The sequence below is a fragment of the Bos grunniens genome, chromosome 4 (genome assembly GCF_055505025.1).
Source record: "Bos grunniens cultivar Pamir isolate PY7600 chromosome 4, Bosgru_T2T1.0, whole genome shotgun sequence".
NCBI classification, from domain to species: Eukaryota; Metazoa; Chordata; class Mammalia; order Artiodactyla; family Bovidae; genus Bos; species Bos grunniens.
This window is the reverse complement of record NC_141168.1, coordinates 16638343-16653405: the sequence shown is the minus strand read 5'-3', so window position 1 is coordinate 16653405 and position 15063 is coordinate 16638343. Positions and strand designations below refer to the sequence as shown.

The following is a 15063-nucleotide window of genomic DNA, read 5'->3' as shown; positions in this document are numbered from 1 at the left end:
TGAGGCGGTCTGGTATTCCCATCTCTTTAAGAATTTTCCAGTTTTTTGATTGTTCCCTAACCGTAAATCAGAGATCTCTAAAAATGGAGATAGTCTCAATTTTATATTTCAAATGCTCACAGAATTGCAGCTGCTATTCATTGAAAGTTAAGGGCAACATTTGCATCATAGGTTAAACACAACAGTTTCCTTTTTTACAATCAGATCTTAGCTATCTTGATGTCATCTGTAGCCTAGCTGTCAAGGAGATAAAAGGAGAAACTAGGTTTCTGAATTACTGAGCTCAGATCATCCCACCTTCTCAGTAACAGAAGGTCAGTTTAAGGCCTTAAAAAAATCCAGACAGACTTTTCTTGGACAGTCATGTAACTAGAAGGCTTAGAGCTTCTTTACCTGACTCACTGAGTTCTGTACTGCCTTTTATTTTCCTCTGATGCCGGGAGCCAGGGTGAGGAACTCTGCCCATGGCAAAGGTCATGAGGAAGGAGGCTCGGCATACGCAAAGGCGGGATCGAGCCTCAGGAATCCCCCTGGAAATTCTCGAGCATCTACCCCCAAAACCAGAGTCTGCCTACTTTACTGCTTTGTGCTCTCACCTACACCTCTGACTTTATGGGGGGCTGTCCCCCACCACCTCTCTTGGAGAAGGAGTTAACTTAGAGCTCCAGTTAATAAAAATTCCTGGGTGTCACAAGAGTGTTTCAACCTACAAACTCATCTGAAGGTTCTCTAGCCTGCCTAACAGGCCTGTCCGGCAACATGTGATTGTTCATAGCCTCCCAACCATGAGAGGCACGAGATGCTCTAAACTTTCTAAAACAGATTCTTTTGAGAAGTTAGAAAATTATTAGTATAGTATTAATGGGCTAGTTAGGAATTATACTGGCGGAGGGTTTCATTGTTGAGCCAATATTTGCTGCTACATCTTCATATCCCTTGCCCCTTATACACATTAATGAATATAACTAACATATAAGAGAAATAAGTATTAACCTTGATATTAATCATGTTGGACCTTAGGCTAAGTAAATTCTTTTCTTGATTAGAGCCCACTGCACCTTTGCCCTATAGGAATGCAAATTTATCTGGTGCCTTCAGAAGGTGGTGCCTGACTTAAGAAAAGTCACCTTTGGAGAAAATAAGTTTTCTGGTTGACTAATCATCATCAGAAAGGGTCATAAAATGTTAGCAGGCCTCTTGGCCAGAAGATGATGTGAATCACCTGAGAACTTTGTATATCAGAAGGAATGCAGACAAAAAGCGTGGTTTCAATAAGGGTCAGGACTGCTGACCCCACGTGACTTTGTATTCTCCACTTATCTCTATGTATAACTCAAAGTATAAAAGCGGACCTGGAAAATAAAGAAACGGATCAGTTCCTGGAAAGACTGGTCTCCTCATGTCGTTCTTTCTCTCACCTTCTGGCTGAATTCCCGTCTGGAGCGTAGAGGCTCGTCAAGCCTACTAATTTTGCCTGGGCTTCTAAGATCTGACCAGGGAGGCCTTAGTGTCTCCTCTCCTTTGGGAGAACGGGAGGATGCCTGCGGCCTACGTAGGTGGCGCAAATTCCTTGTCTTGGAATTTTATTGCTTTTCCACGTAAACCAAGTTATTCAGCCTCTTTTCGCCACTGAATTTCTTCGCTGAGCTATCCCTATTTAACCACTCTTTATATCTCTAATTAATACTTAATCAAGCTATTGTTTCCTGATCGCTGACGCCGTCTCCCCTTTGAATTCCCTGGATCCACCGGGGCTGGACCCCGGCACTCTGAGAACTTAACAATTTCTCAGAGGAAATTAACAATTATCAGCCTCTGAGAATTTAACAATTCCTTAAACTCCAATCTACGGGAAAATCTTAAATCTCTTGTACTCCCTCATCTTAAATGTTTGGTGTTTTACTCATCCAAAGTGATCAAAAATATATAGGTGCAAGTGCTTAAAAATATAGGTACATCATTACTTACAAGAGAAAAAAACTGGACACTATACCACATGGGATAGTTAAGTAAACTATGGTACACATATATGGTACAGACACACACACACACACAAACTATGGCACACTACACAGCAGTTAAAGAGTGAGATAAACCTGTGTATATATACGGAAGGGTATCTATTAAATATAACAGTAAAAAAAAGCAAGTTGCACAACATATGTGTAACATAACCCCATTTTATCTTTTAAAATTAGAAGTGTATATACATCACACATCTGTACACACAATTGTTTTTAAAAATTATCATTTACATAAAAAAAGGATCCGAAAAAACTTCAAGTCTTAAAATAAGGGTGGAGAAGATAACCCATTCACTTTATTTTACACATTTCTATGCTAATCCCATTGAATATGTGTGATTTAGTTAATTATTGTCACTCTGCCTGTGGAGGTTTATGGAGTTAAACAAAATAAAACCAAGACCTTTAATTAATAATAAGTACAGTGTAGACGTTTGTGACCATCTCTATAATCTGTATTTAACTCGTTGTGTTTAACACTTTGGCAGAGAAGCCACAGGAATCACTGGGCCAGGACTTTTGACACTACTCTTTTGAGTTACAAACCTATTTAAAACAGTGAAAGCTATGCCCTCTCTCCCTGAAAAATTCACATTCACACATCAACAATAAATCGTTTATACAGTTTTAAGGAACTCACAAGCCTCTCTGAAGCCAGCCGAGAGACACTGGCTGAAAACTTGGGCTCCAAATCAATCAATGAAAATAGACATTTCTCCAATGACTTTGATACTGATAAAAGAGAATATTTGAGAACAGGGCCCTTAATATCACAAAAAGCACATGGAAATCACTGTGTTTCATATTTTTTTCTCTCTCTGTTACCTGTGGGAACCAACAGAAGCCGTTTCATTAATGCTTCTGTTTAAGGAAGGGGAATGGCCAGGAATCCTCAAGATTACAAAGAGCAAGGGTTTTACACTTACAGGATCTGAAATAATTCCATAATAGGCTGCAGGTGATATTGTGATTGAAATTTAAATTGTACTTCCCCTTTTTAAACAAGCTTGGATGTGATTCCGTGTAAAAAGCCTATTAAGCATTATCACTTTAAATAGATGTCAGGCAGTGAGTAGGAAATGATCTAAATTAGCATGGTTAAATGCTGCATAACGCTTCTGATGCTCTTCTCTTGAGCCACATAACTCAAATACATTATCTTTAAAAAAAAAAAAAAAAAAAACCTAGTCTTGCTGCCACCAGAGGCTGAGCAATGGCTGTGAGGACTTCTGGCAGAAGCAGGGTGGAGACAGACCGGAAAACAACATAAGGGAAAAACAGCGTGAAAATAAGAGGAGGCGAGGCAAAGAAGGAGGAGGAGCAGCAGGCATGCAACACAGGGAGCCAAGCATGGGGCCCAGGGCCGCAGGTCAGTGTGCTTCCCAGGCTGAGACCTACAGTTAAGAAGCACGTCTGTACACAGCAATCCAGTACACATACATGTAACAAAACTGCCACGAAGCTATGCTTATTCACTCTATTACTTGCAATGCACCAAAATTGTCTCTTCTATTTTATTTTCGAAAAGTAAAATTTGGTTGAGAACAGTAATGGCTTGCAACCTGAAGCTTGAAAACGCTGCTTTAGATAATGTCACCTTATTAGGTAACATTCTTAAGTGTTCTTTGGTTATAACAGGGTTCCATACCTTGGGAAGACTCGAGAACGTAGTTCCTTCACAAAAGTTCTAGTTCCAGCCTGCACTGGTTTGGAACCATCATCAATTTCTGTGTAGTCATGCCTGTGCCAGTTCCTCCTCTTTTTCACTGGATTTTGAGAAGATTAAAAGAAGAAAACATCTCTGTAACTAGTGGTACCACATACTTGGTATCATTATAGTCTACATAATCAGAAACAATTGTGAAGTACAATAATACTCACATTTTAAAATGTATTCCTAAGGCTGAAGAATTAAAATTTACTTTATGCAATGTTGCAACTATAGGCAGTGAACTGTGGGGTTTAAAAAATCCTTCTACTACTACTACTACTACTATTATTATTATTCTGGCCACGCCTCATAGCATGCGGTATATTAATTCTCCGACCAGGATTCGAACCCACACCCCCTGCAATGGACCCTCGGAATCTTAACCAGTGGACCACCAAGGAAGTCCCTTAAATCTACTTCAAAAATTATTTTAAAATTAAATCAAGGAATTCAAATTAGCAGATTGAGCCTTTTATAATACCCATATTTATACATATTGTAAACCTCACTACTATTTAAAATCTTGACTGTCACTAGAACATTAGGTCATAACATGATTTTTATAGATCATCCAAATCAGTCTCTCAGGACAGGGCCTTTGATCTCACATCAGAAATCTATTTTAACAGCACAGTCACTTCTCTTTTATGTCAAGATTTATTCCCAAAATAAGCATGGTTACCCTGACACAGGAACAGCATCATAATATAAGGAGGACAAGTGAGATGACAGAATAAATCCCGGAGGGTTCATTCTAAAGCTCAGATCCTGCAAGTCTACAACTCTGGGAGGCTGAAACTTGAGTAGGCACAGCAACGAAAATCAGGACACTTGGCTTTGACTCCTAGTTTAGTCACAACTTACTCTGCACATGTGTGTGCATGCTCAGTTACTTAATTGTGTTTGATTCTTTTGCAATCCCATGAACCGGAGCCCACTAGGCTCCTCTGTCCATGGAACATTCCAGGCAGGAACACTGGAATGGGATGCCATATCCTCTGCTAGGGCATTTTCCCGACTCAGGGACTGAACCTGCATCCCCTGCGCTGGCAGGCAGATTCTTTACCACTAGTGCCACCTGGGAAGCCCCAACTTACTCTGCAACATGTCCGGGTGCAGTGCCCTCGATGTGGAAATGAAGGGGAAATGTTCTGTTTTTCAGACTGTGCTGCAGAACCCTTAATAAAAGGGAAGATGGGGAGGAGACTGAGGTAGGGGCTCTGTACCTCGTTCATTCCTCTTTTCATCAGGGTGGAGCCACCTGCACATCTTTTGTGTGGCATCAAGGTAAGATTTCAGTTTTACATCTTTTTTTTTTTAATTTGAAAATCACTTTTAAGCCTAAAACTTCCATAATTCTGGGAAATGTATGTGAGTGAGTGAAAGTCGTTCAGTTATGTCTAACTCTTTTGAGAGCCCATGGTCTCTACGGTCCATGGAATTCTCCAGGTCAGAATACTGGAGTGGGTAGTGGTTCCCTTCTCCAGGGGATGTTCCCAATCCGGGGATTAAACCCAGGTCTCCCTCATTGCAGGCGGATTCTTTACCATCTGAGCCACCAGGGAAGCCCAGGAAATGTACTGATGTCCGTAATTTACTTAGATGGAATCAAAAAATAAGACGGGCAGTGTACAGTGGGATAGTTAATGGACAGATCTAAGTAATGTGAAATGTTGATAGTGGAATCTAGATGGTGGGTTTAGAGGTAATATTCTTTCAACTTTTCCTGGGTATTTGAACATTTTCATAATAAAACCTTGGCAGGGGTGACAACTCTATGAGTTTAAGTTATTTCAAACCCTTCACCTTACAAAGATCATAATAATAAAATACTGCTGGATCCTCATACAGATAAGGACAAACCACACTTAAATAATCAATAGGGGTAGAAATCAGGTTCCTTCATATCTAAGTCTCAAACAAGATTCCCAAGTAATTTATGGCAGTCAGATCCTCAAATGGAAGACAGTAAATCCCATTTAAAAAAAAAAAAACCTCATGGAAAAAAACTGACAATCATTAAGCAACCTTCCTAGAAAAGACCATTAAGGCATCCTTCGTGTGTGTGTGTGTGTGTGTGTGAGTGTGTGTTCTTTTTTTCCCTCACTTAAAATCACTTCTAGGGAATTCCCTGGCGATCCAGTGGTTAGGACTCTGTGCTTTCACTGCTGTGGGCCCTAATTCGGTCCCTGGTTGGGGAACTAAGATACCGTAAGCCTCGCTACACAGTCAAAAGACAAAACAAACAAATTTCATTCCAGGCTTTTTGCTTACATATACACAGATATATAACCCCATTTTATTTTCAGCTGGGATCATAATATTTATGCTTATCTTTACTATCATGGACATTTTCTCCTTATTACATGTTCAAAAACAATTTAAAAGCTGCCTAGAATTTTAAGATGTAAATGAAGATGCATCTTTAAACAAAGATGAAATTAATATTTATATACATAAATCTGTTTCTGGCTACATACTACAAAATTGCCTCCAGAAAAGTGGTAGGTAACCCATTCTCACCAATATATATATAAGCAACCTGGCCAACAGCTGGAAAGAGGGAGGAAGGGAAAAAAGAAAAAGAACAAACTGCCCATTTGAAAGTTAATAACGATGTTACATTGTTTTAATTTTCATTTTGGTAGAACAGATTAAAATTAAAACAGATTGGGATTGGACAGCTACAGATTCAAACTCCAGCTCTGCCAAATAGCTACATCAAAGACCTAGTAATATCATTTTTCTCACATCAAGGTGTTACAAATATCAAAGGAGATGACATAAATCTATTAACAGTACTTCTCAGCACAGTGTCTGGGGCAAGCAATAAGCTGCCAATTACTTTTCTTTCCTTTTAAATGTGTTGACTTGCAGGATATTAACAGAAGGCTACAATGTCCTGTTGGACCAACATCCTCAACACTTCAAATCAGTCACTGCAAGAGCTGACTGAATTTCTTAAAGGAAGGAGGCCAGCGAAAGAATATTTTAATAGTGGTCATAGGGAAAGGAGAGAAAACTTTGCATTTCGATTGCATATGCCTGAGGAGCGCTGAGAATATGTGTTTAAGTATTGGGCTGGGTTTTTTGAGACTGGGCCTCGAATAGAGTTCTTAATTCCCATTAAGAAGGTAAAGTCTAAATTCACCATATTAATGAATATTTTACTGTCTGAATGGAATCTGTAGTAAGGATTCCTGAGAAACTCTGAAAGAAACAGGAAATCTTTGGTACCAAGTAAGAGAGGCTTAAGAGCAAGACAGAAAATGTCCAAAAGGGATTACCCAAACTAGGTGTGAGGGTGAAGGGCGGGACGGTGGGACCTTAAAACGGGATAAAAACAGATTGCTGGATCTGCATTGTCCTCATGGCTACTCAGAGTCAGACTTATTGCCCAGAAGACAATCCATGCCTGATCTTATGTTATTCAAGGATGAGAAGAATATGAAGGGGCAGGTAATAGTCAATGAGCTCCCCTTTGAAGCACTGTTATTCAAAGTGTAGCTTCATGATCCATTACAGATTGTGAAGTCAATTTAGTGAGCATGACAAGCTTTTAAAAAACTTAAATCACACAGGAAAAAAGAAAATAAGAGTGCATTACATGGAGCAGTGTTTTAAATACTCATTATTCTGATTCATAGTAACCCATATAACATTTCATAGAAATTAAATTCAAATTGTTTCATTTGAGGGTTATTTACTTAAATTCTAAGTTGCAACTTACATTTCAGTTCTGTTTCTCTTCTTGATGTAACAAGCCAGTATTATTTATTTCCTCCAAGAATTACACTTGGTCAATAATTACTTCAAGTCATATAATACATACTTCAGCACTACACAAAATATGAAACTTTATAAAAATTTATGGACTTCCCTGGAGGTCCAGTGGTTAAGAATCTGCCTTCCATTACCGGGAACATGGCTGCGATCCCTGGTTGGGGAATCAAGATCCCACATGTGCGGGGCAACCAAGCCCACGTAGAGAGCCTGCGCTGCAATTACCGAGCCTACGCGCCACAAAGAGAGCATGCAGGCTGCAACTAAGACCCGATGCAGCCAAACAGATAAGTAACTATCTTTTTTTAATTTGTGACAATAAATTAGTCAATTATATATGTAATAATTAAACCAATTTGCTAACCTTAAATTTTATACTGCAGAACTAACAAAAAGGATAATCTGTATTTTACAAAAAAAAAAAAAATTCAATACATTTATATAGCTTAAATTGCTAAATCTCTTAGAAAATAGGTAAAGTATTAATATTTCTAACAAAACAGATAAGCCGTCAGTTGCTACTAAGTTGCTTCTGAAAAATCACTTGCCCATAACCAGAGAACACAATTTCTATTTTTAAAAAGTACTATGGAAAAACTGAATTCAAAAAAAGAGACCGTCTATGTTACCCACGTCTGACCCAAGTGTGTACAAGGTATGTTCGGGAAAAGTTAGTTCTAAAATGATTACGTCTACAGTTTTCCCCTTTAGTTTTAGGAACACAAAAATGCTAGTATGCAGTCTAAATTTTTAAGAGAAGAAATAGTTACAATATATTCCAAAGCCTTTTTAAAAAGGCTTCTCTACTCTCACATTTGTACGATAACTAATATTCCCATATATTCTGAAGCATTTGTAACAGGCTAACAACAAAGGGGACGACAGAGGATGAGATGGTTGGAAGGCATCATTGACTCAGTGGACATGAGTTTGAGCAAGCTCCACAAGATAGTGAAGGACGGGAAATCTGGCGTGCAACGGTGCATGGGGTCGCAAAGAGCCAGACACGACTAAGTGGCTGAGCAACCACCGTCTCCTTTCCTATGTGTTGCTGATGCACTCCAGAAGACGTGTGGCTTCCCTGCCCATGCCCTCAACCCTCAGAAAGGACAGTGCGGGCAGAGATTTGGTCTGGCCTCTGTCCTCGGGACAGGACAGGGACTGTGGGAAGGTTGCTTCCATCACAGAGGACAGCGGGACAGGACTCTAGGCCATACTCAACAACAGGACCTAATATGGACAACAGAAGTAATACCTTAGCATGTCAGTGCACTAATTTTTTCCTCCAAGTGTACTGCACATGTGCATTAAAGTCTTATCCTATACACTGTCCCAAATAGTACTGATTTTTTCTTCTTCTTTCAGTTTTATTGGGATATAACTGACATACAGCAATGAATAAGTTTAAGTTATACAACATAATGGTCTGACTGACATACATCATTTCATGATGACCACAGTAAGTTTAATGACTATCCATCATCTCATGTAGACACAAAATAAATAAAATAGAAAAAAAATTTTTTCCCGTAATGAGAACTCTTAGGATCCGCTTTCTTAACAACTTTCACAAAGGACATACAGCGGTGCTGAATCACATTTACATGTTGTACAGCCCCAGGACTTACTCATCTCAGAGCTGCGAGTTTATACTTTCTGATCACCTTCATCCAGTCCTGCCCCCCACCCCCACCCCCGCCTCTGGCAACCACAAATCTGTTCTCCTTTTTTATGAGCCTCTGTCTTTGAAACATAAATGGCCAACAACACTGTGTTAGTTTCTAGCACACAACATAGTGATTCAGTATTTCTACACATTTCAGAATGATCACCACAGTAAGTCTAGTTACAATCCTTTATAAAAAAACATTGAGAGATAAAAACAGCCAGAATCAGAAAAATTTTACTGTATTTCACTTCTCAAGTTGAATGCTTTGAAAAATACGTATTTTGAGTGTGGAGCTTTGCAGTGGCAATAAAGAACAATAGTTTTTTTTCACTTAATGCTTTGACTTGTTAAATAAGTTAATAATTCAAACAAAAACTGCACTCTCAATATCTTCAGAAAAATCTTTCTTATATTTCTTGGTGGGTATAATATAACTAGTCAGAGTATCATTAAGTATTGTCATGTATAAATTAAGTTCTAAACTCCAATTTTGATTTAAGCTTCTAGTACTTACTCAAGGAGGAACCATGTAGAAGGGCACAGTTGGGACAGTGATACAGGTCAATGTCAACGGCATGGTGTTCTTCTACTCCAACACAGCTACGGGAAAGAAATATAAGGCCAATATGTAAATTAGGTAAAAATCTTTACTTAACTATAACAGATCGGTTAGAACTTAGCTAAGAAACGTACAACAATCTCATTAACGCATTTTGAAGAGTACAGAAACACATGTAAGAATAAATTTTATTCTCTTCTCTGCATACTGGAGAAATGGCAACCCACTCCAGTACTCTTGCCTGGAAAATCCCATGGACAGAGGAGGCTGGTAGGCTAGAGTTCATGGGGTCACAAAGAGTCGGACAGGACTGAGCGACTTCTCTTCACTTCTGCATACTGGAGTGGGTAGCCTTTCCCTTCTCCAGGGGATCTTCCCAACCCAGGGATCAAACTCAGGTCTCCCGCAGTGCAGGCAGATTCTTAACCAGCTCAGCCACCATGGAAACCCAAGAATATTGGAGTGGGTAGCCGATCCCTTTTCCAGCAGATCTTCCCCACCCAGGAATTGAACAGGGGTCTCCTGCATTGCAGGCAGATTCTTTGCCAGCTGAGCTACCAGGGAAGCCCCCTTTCTCTGCATATTTGCTGAATAATTGTGGGGGAGAATATACCCAAATATACCACTATTTGGGTATATTTGAGAAATACCCAAATTCACTATTAGCAGCAGTAGAGACATCAGAAGTATAATATATTTATAACATAATAAGTATATTTTATTTTATAAATATATATTTTATTTATAATGTTATAAATAATTATAACATAAACCGTAAGACCCTCAACCATTATGTAAATGCTACCTGCTATGGACCCAATGTGTCTGTGTCCTTCCAAAATTCACATGCTGAAGCTGTAAACTCCACTGTGACTATGTTTGGAGATAGGGCCTCTAAGGAAGTAATAAGGGTTCAGTGAGGTCATAAGGAAGGAGCCTTAATCCAACAGGATTACTGTCTTTTTAAGAAGTGACCCCAGAGAGCTCACAAACCCTCTCTCTTTCTCTTTCTCTCTCTCTCTCTCTCTCCAATCTCTTCTCTCTGCCTCCCTTTCCTGGGTAGATTAAAACATCACCCAACTGTAAAATATGGTCGTCATCAGCCAGGGTGGCTAGCAAATGTGGGTAACATCGCTGACATGGTGAGCGCACTGAGCCCTAACAATCCTGAGTTAGGTCTCACATCCCAAATTAACCAGTTAAATTAGTTTGAGGCATTGTATCTGGAATACTCTATTCCATGGAGTATACAGCAGTAGCATTTAAATAAAGATTGAGGGAACTAGGAACTTGAAAAACTACACAGTGACATCTTGAGCACAGGAGTAGTTCATCAATGAAGACCACAGCAGCTTTGCTTACTTTCTAAGTAACTTATTAGGGTAAAATTTTACACGTTTGTGAAACTCCAGTACTTTGGCCACCTCATGCGAAGAGTTGACTCATTGGAAAAGACTCTGATGCTGGGAGGGATTGGGGGCGAGAGGAGAAGGGGACAACAGAGGATGAGATGGCTGGATGGCATCACTGACTCGATGGACGTGAGTCTCAGTGAACTCCGGGAGTTGGTGATGGACAGGGAGGCCTGGCGTGCTGCGAATCATGGGGTCGCAAAGAGTCGGACACAACTGAGCGACTGATCTGATCTGATTCCCCAAAAGTTTCAGAACAAAAACACAACCACAACTAGTACCTGAAAAAGAGCCAAAGAAGTACTAACACAGAATTTGTGGGTATCAGTTGATAGGTGTTACAGTGGAAGAGAAAATCAGTGAAATAGATGGTGGTCACATTATTCAGAATGCAGCAAAGAGAATAAGATGACAGGAAATACAAACAAGAGTGTGAGAACCATGAAGGATAAAATGAAAATGTAACATACATTTAACCAGAGCCTCAGAAGGTAAAATAGAGAGAACAGGGGCAGAAGCAATATCATGAGCTAACAGCTACAAATTTGCAGAAATAATGAAAGACACTGATCTCCAGATTTAAGAAACCTAACACCTGCCAAGCAGGATGAATAAAAAGTCAACTCACATCACAGTAAATCTGCAGAAAACAAAAGTTGGGAAATTTCAAAGCCATAAGAAGAAAAAAGCACAGATTACGTGCAAGGATGAGAGACTTCTCACAGAAATAATGAAAATTGGAACATATTAGAATACCTTCGGAGAAGGCAATGGCACCCCACTCCAGTACTCTTGCCTGGAAAATCCCATGGACAGAGGAGCCTGGTGGGCTGCAGTCCATGGGGTCGCTAAGAGTCGGACACGACTGAGCGACTTCACTTTCTCTTTTCACTTTCATGCATTGGAGAAGGAAATGGCAACCCACTCCAGTGTTCTTGCCTGGAGAATCCCAGGGATGGCGGAGCCTGGTGGGCTGCTGTCTATGGGGTCGCACAGAGTCGGACACGACTGAAGCGACTTAGCAGCAGCAGCAGCAGAATACCTTACATGTGCTTAAAGAAACTATCTGCTAACCCATAATATCTATTAACTGAGCATTCAATGCTCAGTTAAAATGTGTTTCAAGAAGGAAGGGGGAGGAAAAAAGTTGTACAACCAAAACAGAGTTCACCTCCAGCCAACCCACATTAAAGAAAATGCTAATGGATGTACTTCTGGCAGGAGGAAGATGGTCACAGACAAGTCTGAGATGCAAGAAAAAATGGAAAAGCCAAGAAAAGTAGAGCAATATTTCTGATAGAATACATAGGCAAAACACAATCTATGAAACATACAAGGTTTGAACTGCAGAATTTTAAAAACACATGACCTAATGAACATTTATAGAGCCCTACACCCAACATCCATAGAACACGCCCCTCCTCTCAAGCACACACGGGCCACTCTTAAGGAGCAACCACACACTGGGCCACGGTCAGTTTTGCAGGTGTGAAGTCAGAAACTCTCTGGCCACGGTTCAATGAAGAGAGAAAGCAATGACAAAAAAGGTAACTAGAAAATCTTCATGTGTTTAGAAATTAAGAAATAATATTATAAATAAGCCAAGTAAAAAGATAAATCGTAACAAAACCCTAAAAATTATTTTGAGCTGAACAGTAATGAAAATGCTACATAACAAAATTTGCCAAATGCAAAACTTGTAAACAGAAATATATAACTTTAAATATATGCATTACGGGAAAAAGAGGTTAAAATTAATGAAGTAATAAAATCTACCTCAAATAGTAACAAAAAGAATGGCAAAATAAACCTTAAACACACAGACAGAAGGAAAACTAAAAGAGCAGAATTGATGACACAGAAAACAAACATACAATAGAGCACTGTAGCCAAAAACTGATTCTTTGAAAAGACTTATAGAATTGCCAAACCTCTGGCAAGCTTATGAGCAATGAGATAAAACATAAATAACCAATGGTAGGAATGAAAAGAGGGAGAAAACTATAGATTCTATAGATACTAAATGTAAAAGAGGGTATTATGAATGATTTTATGCTAAAAGATTAGAAAATATAAGACAGGCAAACCTGAGTCACAAAGAAAAAATATTTGCATAGTCCTAAAATTGTTACTTATAACATTAAAAATGATCCCACCCTCAAAAAAATCCCAGGCCCAGATGGGTTCACAAGAAAGTTCTATTAAGTATTAAAGGAATAAATAATTCCAATATTATAACTTTGCACCAGCAAGTAGAAAAAAAGGACTTACTTTCTAACTCATTTTATGATAACATGACCTTGATATTAAAACTTAGAAAAGATGATACAAGAAAGAAAAATTATAAGCGACTCTCATTTGGAAATATCAAGTTTGGTCTATCTCAGGAATGCAAGGTGGTTTTAACACTAAAAAAAATTTAATCTGTGAAATGTGCCACATTAAACAGATTAAAAGAAAAACCCACATGACCATTTAAAAAGAAACAGGACAAGTATTTGATAAAACATCTACTTCTGATTAAAATGCAAACAAAATTCCTTAGAAAATTAAGACAAGGATACTTACTAAATATTACTAATTATATTATTACTAATTATAATATTACTAATTATCATATTACTAATACTTACTAAAGGATTCTTATAAAACTTCTAAGCAAATAACATTAGTTTCAGGACTTCCCAAATAAATTAATAAATTTAAAAAAAAATCAAATTAAACATAAAAATTAAATATCCCTAAACCAAGAACGTTATTTCAGATCTTTGAGTAGATCTAAAAGGAACTATCACATGCGTTTCGGTTTCCTCTCTCAGAAGGAAGGATACCCCCACCCCTCAGCCCCATTAACAGAATTCTACAGTCACAAAGGCTTCCCTGGTGGCTCTCCTGCAATGCGGGAGACCAGGGTTCATTCAATTCCTGGGTCGGGAAGATCCCCTGGAGAAAGGAATGGCTATCCACACCAGTATTCTTGCCTGGAAAATTCCATGGACAGAGGAGATTGGCAGCCTACGTACAGTCCATGGGGTCGCAAAGAAGTCAGACATGACTGAGCGATAACACTGTCACTTTTCTAAGTCCCTACAGCTGTAACAGACGTGTTAAGAGCACGTGCAGTAGGGCACATAAGATGCAGAACTCCGAAAGCAAGTTTTCTAAGAATAACTTTCGGTCTCCTTTAGTCTCTCTCTCCATTTCTCTTACAAAATCTTCCTTCATATACAAACTGCTCCATTTTTTCCTAATGGCAACATGTTCAATGTTTCTTAGACTATTGTGAGTGTGTGTGTGGAGGGGGGTGCCTTCCTGTGGGGGTGACAGTCTGACCTTTGCTGACTAGCTTCCATCTACAGAACACTCTCTGTGCCTTTTGGTAAGTGGGACAGTGACAACTTTAGCACTTTCTATTGTCTTAACCTTCTGAAATTGTTGCTTAGCTGGCTTTTTTGTGTGTGTGTGACACTTGACAAGAACAGAATTGAATTAATGACTAACCAGGATTCCCTGGGATCTGCCAAATATCCTTTTTTTTTCCTCCTGATAATGCTCCCATTTATATTCCTTCCTCTCAATGTTAGAAGAGTTGGAGGCCAAATTTTTAAAGATCTTCCTGCCAGCAGACTTCATTAGATATTCCTCTTGCTTCAAATCCTCTCCCCATTCCTCACCAAGCAATCTTACAGTCCTCTCCTTGGTGAAATTTCACTCAATCACCCCACAGAAAGTTCTGCAACACTTTATTCACACACATCTCTACTTGTGGATATCTAACACTGAGCTGTTTTACACACCTTACTTCCTGACTTGAGCTCAGACTTCTCCCAGGATCACTTACAGTGCCCTCTCAACATGATGATCCCAGTAAATTTTTGATTATTAACTGTGCTGAAAACTTATCT

The 15063-nt window shown here is 39.0% G+C and overlaps 1 protein-coding gene across 2 annotated transcripts in view; it reads right to left on the bottom strand.

Annotated features, from left to right (window-relative positions):
- KDM7A (lysine demethylase 7A) overlaps positions 1-15063 on the bottom strand; it is a 78439-nt gene that overhangs the window by 33182 nt on the left and 30194 nt on the right. For both annotated transcript variants that reach the window (XM_086395265.1, XM_086395266.1), the window contains 2 exons: positions 9702-9787; positions 3673-3790 (listed from right to left, as the gene is read on the bottom strand). In XM_086395265.1, the coding sequence (XP_086251391.1) occupies positions 3673-3790; positions 9702-9787 (204 nt within the window). Of the gene's footprint in view, positions 1-3672; positions 3791-9701; positions 9788-15063 lie in introns of those variants that run through there.